The sequence below is a fragment of the Pholcus phalangioides genome, unplaced genomic scaffold (assembly GCF_987345545.1).
Source record: "Pholcus phalangioides strain wild (caught in Gottingen) unplaced genomic scaffold, Ppha-v1.0 ptg000010l_1, whole genome shotgun sequence".
Lineage (NCBI taxonomy): Eukaryota > Metazoa > Arthropoda > Arachnida > Araneae > Pholcidae > Pholcus > Pholcus phalangioides.
In genome coordinates, this window is record NW_028301603.1 from 44,362,349 (window position 1) to 44,377,521 (window position 15,173).

The 15,173-nt window shown below is 36.7% G+C and overlaps 1 protein-coding gene across 6 annotated transcripts in view; it reads left to right on the plus strand.

The window, feature by feature from the left end:
• The window catches only part of LOC149081570 (phospholipid-transporting ATPase IF-like), a 179,503-nt gene that overhangs the window by 35,022 nt on the left and 129,308 nt on the right, over nt 1–15,173 (plus strand). For 5 of the 6 annotated variants that reach the window (XM_089238521.1, XM_089238520.1, XM_089238523.1 and 2 more), the window contains exons 3-5: nt 3,947–4,036; nt 8,328–8,525; nt 14,981–15,109. In XM_089238521.1, the coding sequence (XP_089094647.1) occupies nt 3,947–4,036; nt 8,328–8,525; nt 14,981–15,109 (417 nt within the window). The remainder of the gene's footprint in view (nt 1–3,946; nt 4,037–8,327; nt 8,526–14,980; nt 15,110–15,173) is intronic. The other variant, XM_089238524.1, reaches the window with a different exon arrangement.

The window sequence follows — 15,173 nt, forward strand, 5'->3', positions numbered from 1 at the left end:
CCCACTAAAAATCTGCGTATTGTGTCCCCACTACTGGATATGGGGCTCTGGACTTTATTCTTTGTAAAATTGATAAAAATGAAAAATTTTTGTGGTCCCTCGTGGGGGAGGGGGGGGGGGGGGTTAGACAAGCTTCCAGGTCAGGGCTCCATGGAAATGTTGACAGGTTCTAATTTGGGTCCTCTGGATGTATCTCATTGATTTTTGTTGTTTAACATTGTAAAATTTGCAACACATCGGTAGCCTGAGATATATCCAGTGTGGAGCTGCACTAAAATTCAGCGAATTGAATCTGGGGACCCCCATGGGGAAGTTTTCTAAATAAACAAGATATGTTGTGAAGAGAAGTGGGGGGGGGCAGTTGGCTGCCAAAGGTGGCAGGGGGGCCGAGCCCCGTAGTACTAAATAATTTTATACATTCAATAATAAACAATAAATGATTTCTCATTCTCTGCTTGTACTATTTCCCCTGTGAAATCGATTATTTGACTTTTTGTTTTATTCAAAATTTCCATAAAAATCGCTTTTTGGCAAATATTTAAGTGTCTTGTCTTGGGGCACCGAAAGAGATTAATTGAAGTTGAAAAAATTTTGCATTTATGCTCTAGTATGCTTAAAAGACAACTTTTGCACCCCAATCCAACTCTTTTATCCACATTTCGATTTTTCGATCCACCCTAATGTATATGCTCTGTTTGTCTATGTGCTGTTTTCTTGATTTAAATAAAGTAATACAACAACATCTTTCATGTTAAGAACTGAGATAGATCAAGAAGAATTAAAACAAGTGATAAAAGAGAAACGAAAATAACTTGACGAGTGAGTATGATGGAATGACCCTTAAAATAATTAAAATAAATTTGAAATACTATCTAAATACAATAAAAAATCTAGTCTGTCACCCTAATTTGAATGGAATCTTTTATCTTGAATTGAAATACTCTTGTTCATCCCATTTATAAAGCCGGAGATTGTAATGATTTGATAAATTAGGGACCAATATCGATGTTCCCAGTTTTTTTCAAAAATGTGTAAAAAACCTACTTCTGATTTTCTTAAATAAACAAAAGTTTTTCTCATCAAATCAATATGAATTCAAAAAATAAAAACACAGAAATCAGGGTTCCTACAGTCCTTACAAACTCCTTAAAAAGTAGAAAATGAATTACCTTTTGGGTTAGGTAAGACAATTGAATGAACGACGTTATTTGAACCCAAAATTGCAAAAAGAACCACGGCTATACGCATTTCAGAACTATAAGAAGTTCCTTCATCAGTGGCAAAAACAAAACAACATAAGAAAATAAAAGAAAAATAACGAAAATTATTCTTTATAGCTGGAGTTACCTGCTGTTGTAGACAAAAGAGTCGAATTCAAAATGAACCGGCAACAAGAGCAGAGGAGGTATAAGAAGTAATTTTCGTTATTTTTCTTTTATTTTCTTATGTTGTTTTGTTTTTGCTACTGATGAAAGAACTTCCTATAGTTTCAAAATCGTAGCACTATGTTGAAGTGGGACAAAATATTAAACAAGATATGATGTGAAGAGAAAAGGGGTTCTTCTCCCCAGTATATCTATATTAATTTCCCTGATATTTAATTTTCCATAAAAAAATTTTTGACTCATTCACAAATGCTGATTATGTGAAGCTGTCATTACTTGTAGAAGAAAAACCCGGTTGATTTTCCTTAAAAGTACATTTTGTGGCTTCGTAAAAAAAAAAGTGTGTGTGTGTTTGTTTTATTTTTCAGCTTATGAGCACATTTTCTTAAATAGTTTGCAGTGATTTAACTCTGATTTGTGGTTAATATCTGTTATCTTTCTCTTGCAAGAATGTTCATAGCTGAAGCAATGAACTCTGGGTATTTTACAATAAAAACAAACTTTATTGCAAATTCAGTACATCTAAAACTTCACTTCCATCTTCTTTAAATCCCTTTAATAGTACCACCCCAACTCACACGCTTGTAACATATTGCCCTTGGGCTCATGTGTTTCATAACACTAAGTGGTCCCCCGGGAGGGGTCCAGTCAAGTTACAAGATTTGTTTTCTTATACTTCTTATTTATACATTAATGTCATGATATTTTATTTTGTTAATATATATAAATATATATATAGTGAAAATATGTAGCATTATTAAATACCTCATCTCACTGGTGGAGGCTTCCGTTCGTCTTAATAACTCCATGATCTCGTAATAAAAGGGCCACATAAACAATGTGGAGAGAGGCTGATAAACTTCCTCCATCTTGTTGAGACTGTTGCCACCAAAACGTAATAATGTTGAACATAACTCAATGCCACATGTCCGTATGCAAATCATCTGAATGATGTCATCAACTTCTTCCTACTCCAAGTGCCTGCCATACGACAATTGGTCAGAGAATAAACCTGTTCACCTCCACTATAAATAGTCCTGCAAGATATCACATCTCTTCGTTCATCCAGCTGTGCTAGGAGCAACTTCAAGTGTTGAGAAGAGAGGCTCTTCACGATAATTTAGTAACATCTTACAATGTGTTCATCGTTTATGTGTGACTAATCCTACTCTGTGCTTAAAACTACTCTGGCTGGTCCAGGTAGTGTCATCTTCTAATTATAATTTTTCTCACCTAGTTCTTCAAGGAGTTTTGTATATTTCTAATTAGACAAAGTAATCAATGTGAGTGATGATCATTGTAATGAGATTTACATCCGCATGTCTGCAGTGTGGCATTCCAGGATCCTCAAAGGAGCTTACAACGAAAGGTGATGGCCGTCATCTTCCTTGTGTGATGAAATCATCTTTTGTGTGTCATCTTCCTGTCTACTAACTTCCGATATTTTGGTAAGCTACGTCTTCGATGTGCCGATTCACGAACTGTGATCATGAACTTCTATTGTTCAGATTGAATTGCCCACTATTCACTGTCTGATTCCCCATAGAAGTTATCTCGATCTTCTTAGTCTGTATGGATTGTTGTCAACATAAATGGGTGAGGTCTATTCATATCTTATGGATTGAGGTCATGGCTATTCTTGTTTAACGATAAAAATTGAATTAACAAATTGTAATGCAATTTAATTGTGATTTATACATCAATAAACGGCTTAATCTGGAAATTGCCAATGTTTCTTTGAGTTTGCTTGTGACTTATATAATGGATGCAAGAATCATGGGCCGTAGCTGAAGCATTTCGTTACACACTCTTCTTCCTTGGTCAACTTCTCAATACCTAATTCTCATCATAATTCTCTGTAACTATTCGAATTTGTGTTTTCATACAGTTGCTTGTTAATCGCACATACAGTTCTATAGCTTGTTCCTAGATTTGAAAAGAGCATTCAGTTTTGTTGATTTAGAGACATTAACAAATGAACTATTCACAATAGGAATCAGAAAAACATGATATGAATAGTTGAATTCATACCATTATGAAAGACAACAAGCAGTTTTGATTCAAGAAGAAATTAAATTGGTACTTTTCAAGAAGTGAAGAAAGAAGTATGCCTCAAGGATCTGTACTGCGCCCAATATTATTTTTTATGCATATAAATGACTTATAAATGGTAAATTGATAACTTTTGCTGACTGCACAGTGCTTTACGTAGAATATAGACATTGGTGTACGCAAAGGGGGGTTTCAGGGTTCTAACCCTCCCCCTTGAGCCAAGATTATAGTGTTATTTTGTAGGGAAAAAGTAGAACCCTTTCAGAAGGAAAAAAATCTGAAAACCCCTCTTCCCCCCGCCGAGAAAATTCCGCGTATCACTATGAATACAGATGTAATAAATGTATTAAAAAAGTAAAAAATTATCTAAAAAAAGTAGACAAAAAAATGTTGCCAATAAATATGTTTTTATCATTAATTTGATTTTATTTTGCTGCAGAAAATTGAAATAGTTATTTCTATTTGTGTGCATTGTTTTTAGGCATAAATTATTCACTCTATATTTTCAGTATACTGCTTGGAATTTCGTCCCAAAGAATCTGTATGAGCAGTTTCGTCGATTAGCCAATTTCTATTTCCTATGCATTGCAGTCATTCAGGTAATGCACAAAATATGGCTTAATTATATGCAGGGTTGCAGTGATTTAAACCAATTTATTTCAGATATCAAAAATCATGTTTTTATTGAATGAAATTATTTATGCAGCTTTAAGAAATTTAATTTTCTTAATTAAATCATTAAAAATTTATTTTTAATTGGCATTAATATCTGCCCAGGTTTTCCCCATGTACTAGAAGCATAAAAAAAGACAAACCATTGGGAAAGAATAACCGTGTGAGTGAGTGAGAGAGAGATAGAGATAGATAGATAAATAGATAGATAGACAGATATGGATGGATGGATGGATGGATGGATGCATTGTTTGGGAACCACAACAACCAAAGTAACTGTTTTGGCCATTGTTGAGGCCTACAAACTATTATTGCTCGACAGTTTTTCGCCCATTTCGGCATCCATTAAGTAGCCCATCATTCAAGTTGGGTTCCGTTTGGTATATATGCAAAATTTGGTGACGATCTGTCTAAATATGTAGATTTGTACAGAGAACATACACACACACACACAAACAGACTGAAAATCAATCTTATATGTATCTATATATATAAAATTGATTTTCTGTCTGTCTGTCTGTGTGTCTGTGTATGTTCTCTATACAAATCTACAATTTTAGATCGATCGTCGCCAAATTTTGCATATATACCAAATGGGACCCGACTTGAACGATGGGCTACCTTAAAATTTCGTCAGCCGAAGGAAAATGCCCCAAACGTGCGAAAAACTGTCCGGCAACAATGGTTTTTGGACCTCAACAATCACTTTCCGAACGTTTACTTTGGTTACCGTGGTTCCCTAGCAATGCGTTTAAGACGTGTATATGCCTTTACAATGGTTTGTCATTTCTTCAACGCGGTCAGTATATGTATAATATTTATGCCTTTATAATGGTTTGCCACATTTTTAATATACTCTCAGTAATGAGGCTTTTTGAATAGACGTCATAATCATCATCAGCATCGCTTTGAGAGTCAGGAAAAGGGTGATCCTCATAGAAATCAGTGCTAAAATTGTCGATTTTACTGTAGAAATACGGAAATTAGTGGGATTTTCCGCCCCATCAATAATTTTAAAAATTGTATTGAATTCTTGATTTTTGAAATATTCAGTTCGCTTAGAGATATACGAAGCCCAGGAGATTAAATATGAAGTAATTAGCCAAACCTATTCTTTTGAGTTGGATATTCGAGCAATATCATTAATTTTCATACTTGAGAAGATATAAATGAAATCAATGTCTCCATATTGTCTCTTTTGATATTTATTTGCATAAATTCATGTGGGTTAGGATATTTTAAAATTAGTTATGAGCCCTTGAAAAGTGCATCGAAAAAATTCCACAGCTTTAACTAAGGATTTTTGGAAGCTGGAACAGACAGATGGATAACTTGAAGTTCGGGGGGGGGGGGGGTCGAAATACCTAGCGCCCCTTAAAAAAAGAAAAATATATATTCATTTCTACGTTTCTGTGTAAATCTATATTTGTTTATTTCATGAATCGCGCAGGTCGCCATATTGGTTAACTTGGACACGGTTTGTATGTCCCTCAAGAAAAATAGAGGGAGATATCACGTGATCCAAAAAAGCCTCATTGAAGAAAACCCGGGCAGCGCCGGGTATTATAGCTAGTAGATATTATAATATATATTGCAACGTTTACCTTGCATTTCCCGGTTCTTTAACATTACCCCAGTAACCATTGAATGGATGACAACAATGAAAGAAACAAGATTTTGATTAAACAATAATTATTTATTCAATTATATATTAACTATTAATACAATGTTTTAACAACAATTATCACAATTAAACTTTCTCTCAATATTATAACAGAACAATAAAACTGAACGGTCTCGCCGCCATGTCCAGGTTTTCACCTATTAGTTCACTTTGTCCAATAGACACTCCCAGGTGTCTACCTCACAGCAGAAGACTCCCAGACACCAGCTTCTGACGGGTTTGGTGTCTCCAAACACGCGTTGAGATCACAGCTCAGCCACTGCTTAGGGAACTGGAGGCGAACGTCCACAGGTAGCCGGTCTGGCCACTAACCAATCTGCAGGCGACGGGATCACGACGACGTTGGGTTTTCACATGAAGTTCAGCGATGAGACGGGTGAGGTGCCAAGGGCACACCTCTACAATTTTAATTCATTGTTTCAGAGAGACGATCTTGCTCATACCTCTACAGGGCGTGATGCCTTAGTGATTAAGACAAGATGTTAGTCGGAAGTAGTAGAATCGGAGAAAGGAGCACATCTCTATCTGGTTTTTATGTAGGAGCATTCCCGTAATGCTTTACGACAGAACTAATCACAAGATCGAAGGTGCAGTATTGAACTTGCATCTAATTTACATAATTTCATGAGAGAAAAGGAAATATTGTAAAACTTATAATAAAAATAATAATACATTACCGCATGTACCGATTCGTTGGGGGTTCCGCGGGGAGGGGGTGTGGGCGGGGTGCATGTGTGGTATAGCAGTAGTAGGTAGGGCCTCCAAAAAATGGCTTGGGGATCCATGATGTTCTTAAGTCAGCCACCTCGTTGGGCAATTTGCCTGTTGTGGCGTTGTATTTGTATTTGAATCTGGCAACCAAACATAACAAATTGGAGATCTGGCCAGGATCCACAACTTTTAGGCCTATTGCACATTGTATAAACTCATGACATTATAGACCGTGTGATGGTCCTAGGACCCACCGACGGCGTGGAGATAAAATATATTACACATTTATATAACACTTTGCTGAACATTTACATTATATTGCACTAATATATTGAATAATTAATTAACAGAGTTTGACGACGACGACTCGATGCTGTTCCCACCGACAAGCCACGGGAACCACCCAGAGGGAAAGAGAAGGTAACTAGACGAGCTATTGGGATCTCTGACATGAATGTAAAGCGGAATTTATATGGGACATTGGCCCGACCTCTGGCCCCATCCTTGCCCGACGGCTAGGAGAGACCCCCCTCCCCGACCGTCAGACTAAGCGAACTAACTGGCCCGAACCGGATTGCCAGCGGAAGCCTCGGGTGGTTTCCGGTAGCCAACAAACCCTGGGGCCTAAACAAGATTAAATGTACATAAGGATTGTAACAGATCCCAGGTCGTCATGTTACAATATTAATATCTGTAAATGTCAAATATCAGATGTCATAGTCATACTAATTTTGTTGATGAATGTTTGTGTTGTACTGGTGCTGCTATCTGCCTTGCATATTGTGAAGTGGAAATAGTAAATGTCTGGATTTTCATGAAATGTAATTATCATGCATCAAAAGTTTACCTATTCTCAGCAGAGAGACTTTTTTTTCAAGTGGAAGGCTGGCTCGCATCCACACTCGAAGTTGGAAAATAGCAGAAAACTGACCAACACTGTTCCACCACCAGGAGTCAAACCTAGATCCTCACAATGAGAGCCCAGCATGATACCCATGCGACCACACAGGGGCTACCCAACTACTGCTAAACCACACTTACATCTCTTGAATGGGTGGGTGCATGTTGGAATGTGTTATGTATGGGTTAGTACCAAACATGAAGTTTCTGAGGAGGGTTATTAAGCGTATTTATTATTTTCTTATGTCTTTTTAAGTATTCTCATTCATATTACAAATTTCTTTTTTAAACTCATTTTCAGGTTTCTTTAATTCATTCTTTCTTGGGTAGAAATAATTGCACTGTGAAACATATCTCTTCATCAGTGTGTGTGTTTATTTGGCATTCCCTTATGTTTTTTTCAGAATCAAATTTTCGGAAATTATGTCGGCATGTGTGCATTGTATGGAAAGGAGTCTCTAATGCCCAGAAAAGTTTAATAATGTACTATTTTAAACGTTATCTGTAGGAAAAAAAAATGATTGGCTCCTATAGGGAATTTGGCTGGCACCTAAATTTTTTTTTTTTTTTTTTGATTTAACCAGCCCTGATTGTAGCAATTGCTGATTGATTTTATGAAGTGGCACATTTTTATGAAATAGTCGTGTAGTCAAGGCTTGACAAATCCTAGTTGCCAGGCCAGCAATTATATTCTGCATCGGACGTTGGATTATTCTGTCAAAAGCTGCAAACAACACTCAAAATTATGTGACTTCGTCACAGTGTCTGTCTACTTACAACAAAAAGGGCACCTAAATTGTTTTGATTTATCAAGCCTGGTAAAAGATGATCTTCAAAATGATGCAGATTTGATTTCCCTAAAATTTAGATTTTCCAATGAGGATTTTCCATGTTGAATAATTATTATTATTTCTGTTATGTAGCTGCTGGTGGATACTCCAGTCAGCCCTATGTATGATCCAACTAGTCTGATTCCATTGGCTGTTGTTGTCTTTGTGACAGCATTCAAGCAAGGTTATGAAGACTTGCTGCGGCATAAGGCAGACAATATTGCTAACAAACTTCCAGTTAGTGTTTACAGGAACAACAAATGGGTATCCACTTCATCGGATAGTATAAAAGTAATGTGTATTTAGTATTATTTGCTTTTGTACCCCTCCTCCCACCTAATATAAAGATCTGATGCTGCGAGAGTATTCTCTTATATACTTTATTTGTAACATTCAACTTTTAACGGCCAGTGTTTCTGATTGGGAACATTGGTTTTATTAAGTATAAAATTTTTCTTACATGAAAGCACTTGATCTTTTTTCTTGAACATGTGAGATTCCAAACTCAGGGCTCCCAGTCGTCCTACTTTTTGGTGAAATGTCCTACTTTTAGAAAGGTTATTAACAGCTTGCTGATGCAAAGATATATTTTTTGGAAAGAGAGAAAATTCAACTGCCTCTGCGGGGAATTGACCCCCATGTCCTTTCACTTTCCTGGTGAACGCCCTAGACCTGTGGTTCCCAACCGGGGGCCCTAGGATATTCCAGGGGGGCCATGGATGAAAATCTTGCAAAAGGGGAGCCACGGCTACTGATACGGGGGCCATGAAGAAATTTGTGACATTAAATTTTTTTAGTCACTCTGACTAAAAAAATGTAATTTCAAACAAAATGCGTAGAATATCTTTTTCATAATTTTTCCCCATTCAAGTAACATTAACATGAGGAAGGAAATAAAAAAATTGGTTCATATAATCTCGGTGGTTTTATGACTTGGGTGTGATAGTGGGCCCTGACATAAACTATAGAAGAGGTTTAAGCAAAATGAAGTAACTGTAAAGACAGAAAATTATGTGTGTTCAGACTTTTCATTCAAAGAGGGCTGCCATAAAGAAAGGAGACAAAGATTTGTTGACCATTCATTGACATTCTTTTGAGTGCTGGTAGTAAATGTAATCCAAGAAGTAGATGGGTGAAAAATGAAAGCTTCTAAAAAACCCATCATTTTCATGCAATTACAGACGGATAGCCATCTAGTTTAGCACAAAGCTATCTTCAGCCAGCACTGAGTGGTCTGATGGGGAATATATTTATAGAAATCGAATAGAGAATGATTGCTCTGGGGTATTTTTTATGAATTTTGAAAGGGGGGTGCCAATTCATTGTCTCTGCTGAAAAGAAATAAAGTCAAATTCAGTTATAACAAACTCCAAGAGACCAAATACCTGCGAAATTTAAAATTTTTTAAAACTACATTGCTGTGATAATGTATTGGGACAGGGGCGGCTTGTGCAAGGGGTGCGGCGGCATAGACTTTACTTAAGACAACAAAATTTAACACAGTAAAAATTCACGACATCAGCTTTTGAGTCATACCATACCTGGACAACGGAAACGTTGAGAAAATAGACAAGGCCTCTAATCGTAATACCAGAAACAAGAATGTAAGCTATCTGGGCAGCTCGAGACAAAATCAGTACCCGTGTGGGACTTATTTTTTGCGCCTCCTAACAATTGCTCCCTCCATAGGCTCTACCTCCTGCGTCTGGGAATCTTTCGTGGGGCCCATGCCCGATTTTCCACGGGGCCCCTTCTACAGTTAATTTATAGAGTGAAAAAAGAAAAGGTATAAGGATTTAGTCCAGGGCCTCAAGCTGGAGCCCTGTCAGCCCTACCCTTAGAAGGTCATGCCTCTCCCTCACAATTTATCCAAACAATTCCTAACAAAACATTTTTTCGGCCCTTCATTTCGGATTTTGCGCCCCTCCAGAGCCGACAGTTTGGTTTTTTTTGGCCAATGGAATTTTTTTTACCCATTCACCCCGGATTTAGCATCCTCTTAAGCGGTGCCCCATGTGGCCGCAATGGGTGGCATGACCAAGCGCCACCTCTGCACTCTATAACAAGGGCCATATGTGCATTTTAGTTCCCTCACCCATGGCCCCCACAAGAGCCCGGGATAATTCTCATAATTTTTTGCCTTTTTCAGCCTATAAATTAACTATAGAAGGGGCCGTGAGAAATCTGACTGGGAGGGGGCCTGCAAAAGATCCCAGCCAAGGGCCCATACCCTCACTCAGAATTTGATCCACAATAGTCAAATGAAGACAAAGGAAAAATTTGGTTTTTCACTTGCCCCTGGAATACCAGAAACACCTTAGAAAAAAATTTTCTTAATAAAAATTACCCCGTTCAATATCTTTACAGGATAAGTGATGATGGCTCACAAAAATAAGTGCTCTTTCAAGGATTAAGTTATCTGGCATTTATTAAGAATGTTTTTTGTTCTAGAATTATTTTACCAAAGGCAAAAAGTTTTCTACTTCAAAAGCGGGACGTATGGTCACGCACATTTTGCACGGTAAACAATGATGTCCGGCTTTCTTCTGAAAAAAAATCAGGTTTATCTCCAGGTGCCCTTCACCGAAGCCCTATCAGCCTCCTGGCAGGGTCGCCAGTAGGGGCAGCACATGAGGCTTCACACCCGGGTGGCAGGTAAGCTCGAGCCGCCCCCTGTATTGGGACTTCCTCTAATATTGACACCACATCTTTAGAGTTTTTTGATCAGTACTGTAATGCTTCCTTTTAACTGCCCTACTAGTGGCCTGCAGCATCCTAAATAATTTCAATGCAATTTTCCTATCCTGCAAGAACAAATGTTGTGGACATTAGAAAAAAAATTCTAAAAAAGCGTATGACTACATTTAAAGCGATTTAAATCCGTTTATTAGAGATTCACTGCATCTGCTGATTTCTAAAAAAGTGCAATAAATTCTCACGTAAGTCTTCACTTTGAAATGTCCATAACCCGCTCAATGCGTCTCTTTGCATCTGTCAACCTAAAATTTATGGTTTTTAGTGTTGATAATACGCATGCAAAACCAATTCCGAAACGCGTTTTTACAATCTGCAAAAACTGCTTGGATTTGATAGTTGGAAATGATGTCTAAATGCCAAAGATCTGGAGTTCGAATCAAAATGAAAATGTCAAATAATTGAAATTGTGCTTCATATAAATGAAATATTTTAATATTGAAAGCTATAGATATAGAGATTAATCGTGCCCGTAGTCAAACGTCTCATAAATGTGAAATTTTGTCATAAAACTGAGAGTGAGGCACGAATCTCCTTGCGCGCAAGTGGAATTTCAAGGCATTTACGCACAACCGAGCTTGTCTTGGCCAATTTTTCTTTTCTCCCCACCCTTTCTTCCTTTTGTTTCCTTCCTAAATTTATAAAAGTAAAAAGGACATAATCATTATAAAAAGGACTGTTTTCAGATCAAATTGCAGAAGTTCAATTACTTTACTGCAAACATGTCCGATTTTTTTTTGGGGAAATACAGTCAAACCCAAAGCGTATTAAAGACCCTCTATTAATACGATTTGGTCAAACCCCATTAGACTGGAACTCCAAGAGGCCCGAGAAATCACTTCGTAATAACGAAATTTCGTTGCAAAGGAATTCCAGATTTTTATATTGTTCCTATGTAAACCTATCCGAGGGATTTTCGTTAAAACAATATTTTTCCCATTATAATGGTATTTGTTAAAATGAGAGTTGACTGTATTTCGTCTCAAGCTATTTTTTTACGTGTGGGCGGCTGCATGGGTAACACGGCGTATGGCAATTTACTGGTGGGCCATTAGTCTTAGAGACATACCCAACTAGAAAAAGTATCCAAATCACGTGTCCAACTCAGATATGTCATTCATGTTGTAAGGGGTTGTATAGCTATAAAATAAAAAAAAACCAACTTTTTATACTGTCCCCGTGTGCCAAAGAACCCAATTAAGAAGTTGTTACTCTGTCTTTCCCGATGCCAACTAAAATTATTTCATGTGTCTAAGTGCAATATTCACCGAGATATGCGAATTAAAAAAATTGAAGAAATTTGGGAAAAAACAGCATTAAATGCGGGTAAAATGGTTTCCCCTCATTTAATGCTGTTCCCCCCCCCCACAACTTTCTTCGAATATCTCAGTGAATATTGCAATTAGAAACGTTGAATTTTTTGTTGGAGACCGGGCGACAACTTTCCAATTGGGTTTTGGGGCACAGGGTGTCCTCATAAAAAGTTAACATTTTTATTTTAATAACTATGTAACCCTTGGCAACATTAATCAAATATCTGAGTACTACACATTATTCGGGTACTTTTTCCAACTGGAAGTATGCCCCTAGGACCAATGGTTCATCAGTAAAATGCCATACGCTCCGTTACCTATGCGCCTTGTATATTAAACATAGTACGGACTGTTATGTGAAATATTGTGTTGTGTTTAAGCAAATACGCACGTTGCTTCGTTCGCCTGTGAGAGAGCAGTCACATTATGAACCAAAAAGCCACTTGAAGGTAGCTTGTCATCCAACGAAATATCAGATTTTCACTGTATCGAAATTGAAGTCAACAAACTGATAATTTTCTTATTTGAAAATCTGATTATTTATATTTTCCGATGGGCTTGAAATCCTGACAATGAATCATTATTCTGATCACATGAACAGTTTTGCCACTGCGTATATGGTTTTTCTGGAATGAATGGTTCAAACAAATATTAAGAAAGTTTTCACACGTAGTTTAGTTAATTTTTTTAAATTCATAGTAGGGCTAAAACTTGAACCTATATCCTTGATACATGTATTATTGTTAAAAACGATGTGAGAGGTTGAACTTTTCAATTGTCATTCATCTGTGTGGTCTCCCTCATTACTACTTTTATCCGCACGAAGAGAATGAAATTTACAAAACTGCTTGCTACCACTTTTTGCGATTTTTATCATTATAAGAATGCATATTTTGGAAGCTACGACTGACATTTCTCAATGAAACCATAATCTTTTACACAAAAAAAAAAAACAATTTGAAAATAATAAAAATTTCATCCAGTACAGTAACTTGATGACATTGTGCCGTCTTCAAGCGCAGAGTTTACACATTGATTAAAAATATATATATTTTTTAATTGGACTGTGTGACGCAACACATTATACATACAAATCAAACTGAGAAAAACACAAAACAATAAACTTCACAAAAAGTAACATTACGATGATACAGGCACTTTGTGACCCCAAGGGATTTTTTATATTTTTACTGTATTCTATTATGTTTTTTTTTTTGCTTTTTCGTTATTTTCATAAATTAAAAATTAATCAAATTAAATTCAAAAATATTTATACTTCATACAATTTTTTAATAACTATCTTCTCTTCTAATGGGAAAACGGGGGGGGGGGGAAAGGAAGGGGGAGTAGAAAAATATTCATGTTCGCAAGGGGGCCACAGAAATGAGAAATGGTTGAAAGGGGGCCATAGACAAAAAAGGTTGAGAACCACTGCCCTTGACCACTAGACTACAGAGGCAATGAATATCTCAATCTTTCCTTGGAGCTCGTGTGCACTGGACGGAACCGTACATGGAAGGTCTGACACAATTCAGGCCAAAGTTCACAATTGCTGACGATGCCACCAGATGGCGACTTATCCAAGGATGATGTCACTCTCCGCTATCCATACAAAGGTTTTTAACCTTTAGAGTTAAAAATGGTTAGGGTTATCAAAGATAGGGTTGAAAATATATGAAACCATTGCAAAGGGATAAATCATGATGAAAAATTATTGTTTGGGAAACTGTGTGACACAAAAATAAACATCCCGAAAGTCATTGTCAAAGCCCAGAAACCACTGCATAGCTGCCAAGTCTCTCGGGTGCATTCAAATCTATACTCCATCTCCTGTACTCCCAAAATGTTCTTATATCTCCAGAACCTCGACTTTGGATTCTAAAAAAATCTTCACTTTTGAGGGGAAAAAAATATTCCCCAATTAATTTACCTGGAAATTAAAATGCTGTCTGTTATTCTCCCCCCCCCCCCAAATGATGTCACAAGTATAATATAAATTGTTGCCATTGAATCAAATCAGGAAAAAATGTTTCAATTTTTCCAGGAAAAAACAAACTTTTGCTACAGAGCCAGTGTCAGTTCTGCCTCTCAACATTTGAATCAGCAAGATAACTTGAATTTGCTATGAGCTTGGTTCTCTTTTTTTTCTGCCTAATGGCAATTTTTTGTTTTGTTGGTGTAATTTGAGTGTAGTTATGATAAGTAGTTTGACTGTGATTGGTGACTTTGCCAATTGCTGATGGTGAGCACAATGTCATGTTTTTGCAAAGGAGGTAAAAAAATCGTTTTTATATTTTTTTTTGTATGGAATTTGGATCTACTGGGAAATCTCCCAGATTCAAATTCTTTAAAAATTGCAGTTATTCTATTGATTGATTTGGACATTTGTGCCATTCTGACAGTTTTAAAGTCGCTTATAATGACGAGTGGGTCCTGTTTCTCATGTGAGTAAAATTTCTTAGTCATCATTCATAAGAACATACACCAAAAAGTGCATGTACTGTGAGAATGTCTGCAAATTTTGGCAACACTTTGTTGACAAATAATCACATATATTTACTTGTGTATGCTGTTACAATGAAATTGATGCAGTGGCAGTACAGCAAAAAAAATATCTTGCTTATCGTTTATCTTGTCTGCATTGAAAATGTTATTTTAATCACTCTTTTGCTTTTATAGGTTGGAGACATTGTGTTGGTTGATAAAAACCAAGAAGTTCCTTGTGATCTCATTGTGCTTTCATCATCAGAATCCGATGGCAATTGCCACATAACTACTGCAAATTTAGATGGTGAAACAAGCCTGAAGGTAAAATAAAAGAGAATAAAAAGTAAAAATATAGTTACAAAAGAGCAATAGCTTGGCCATTTTT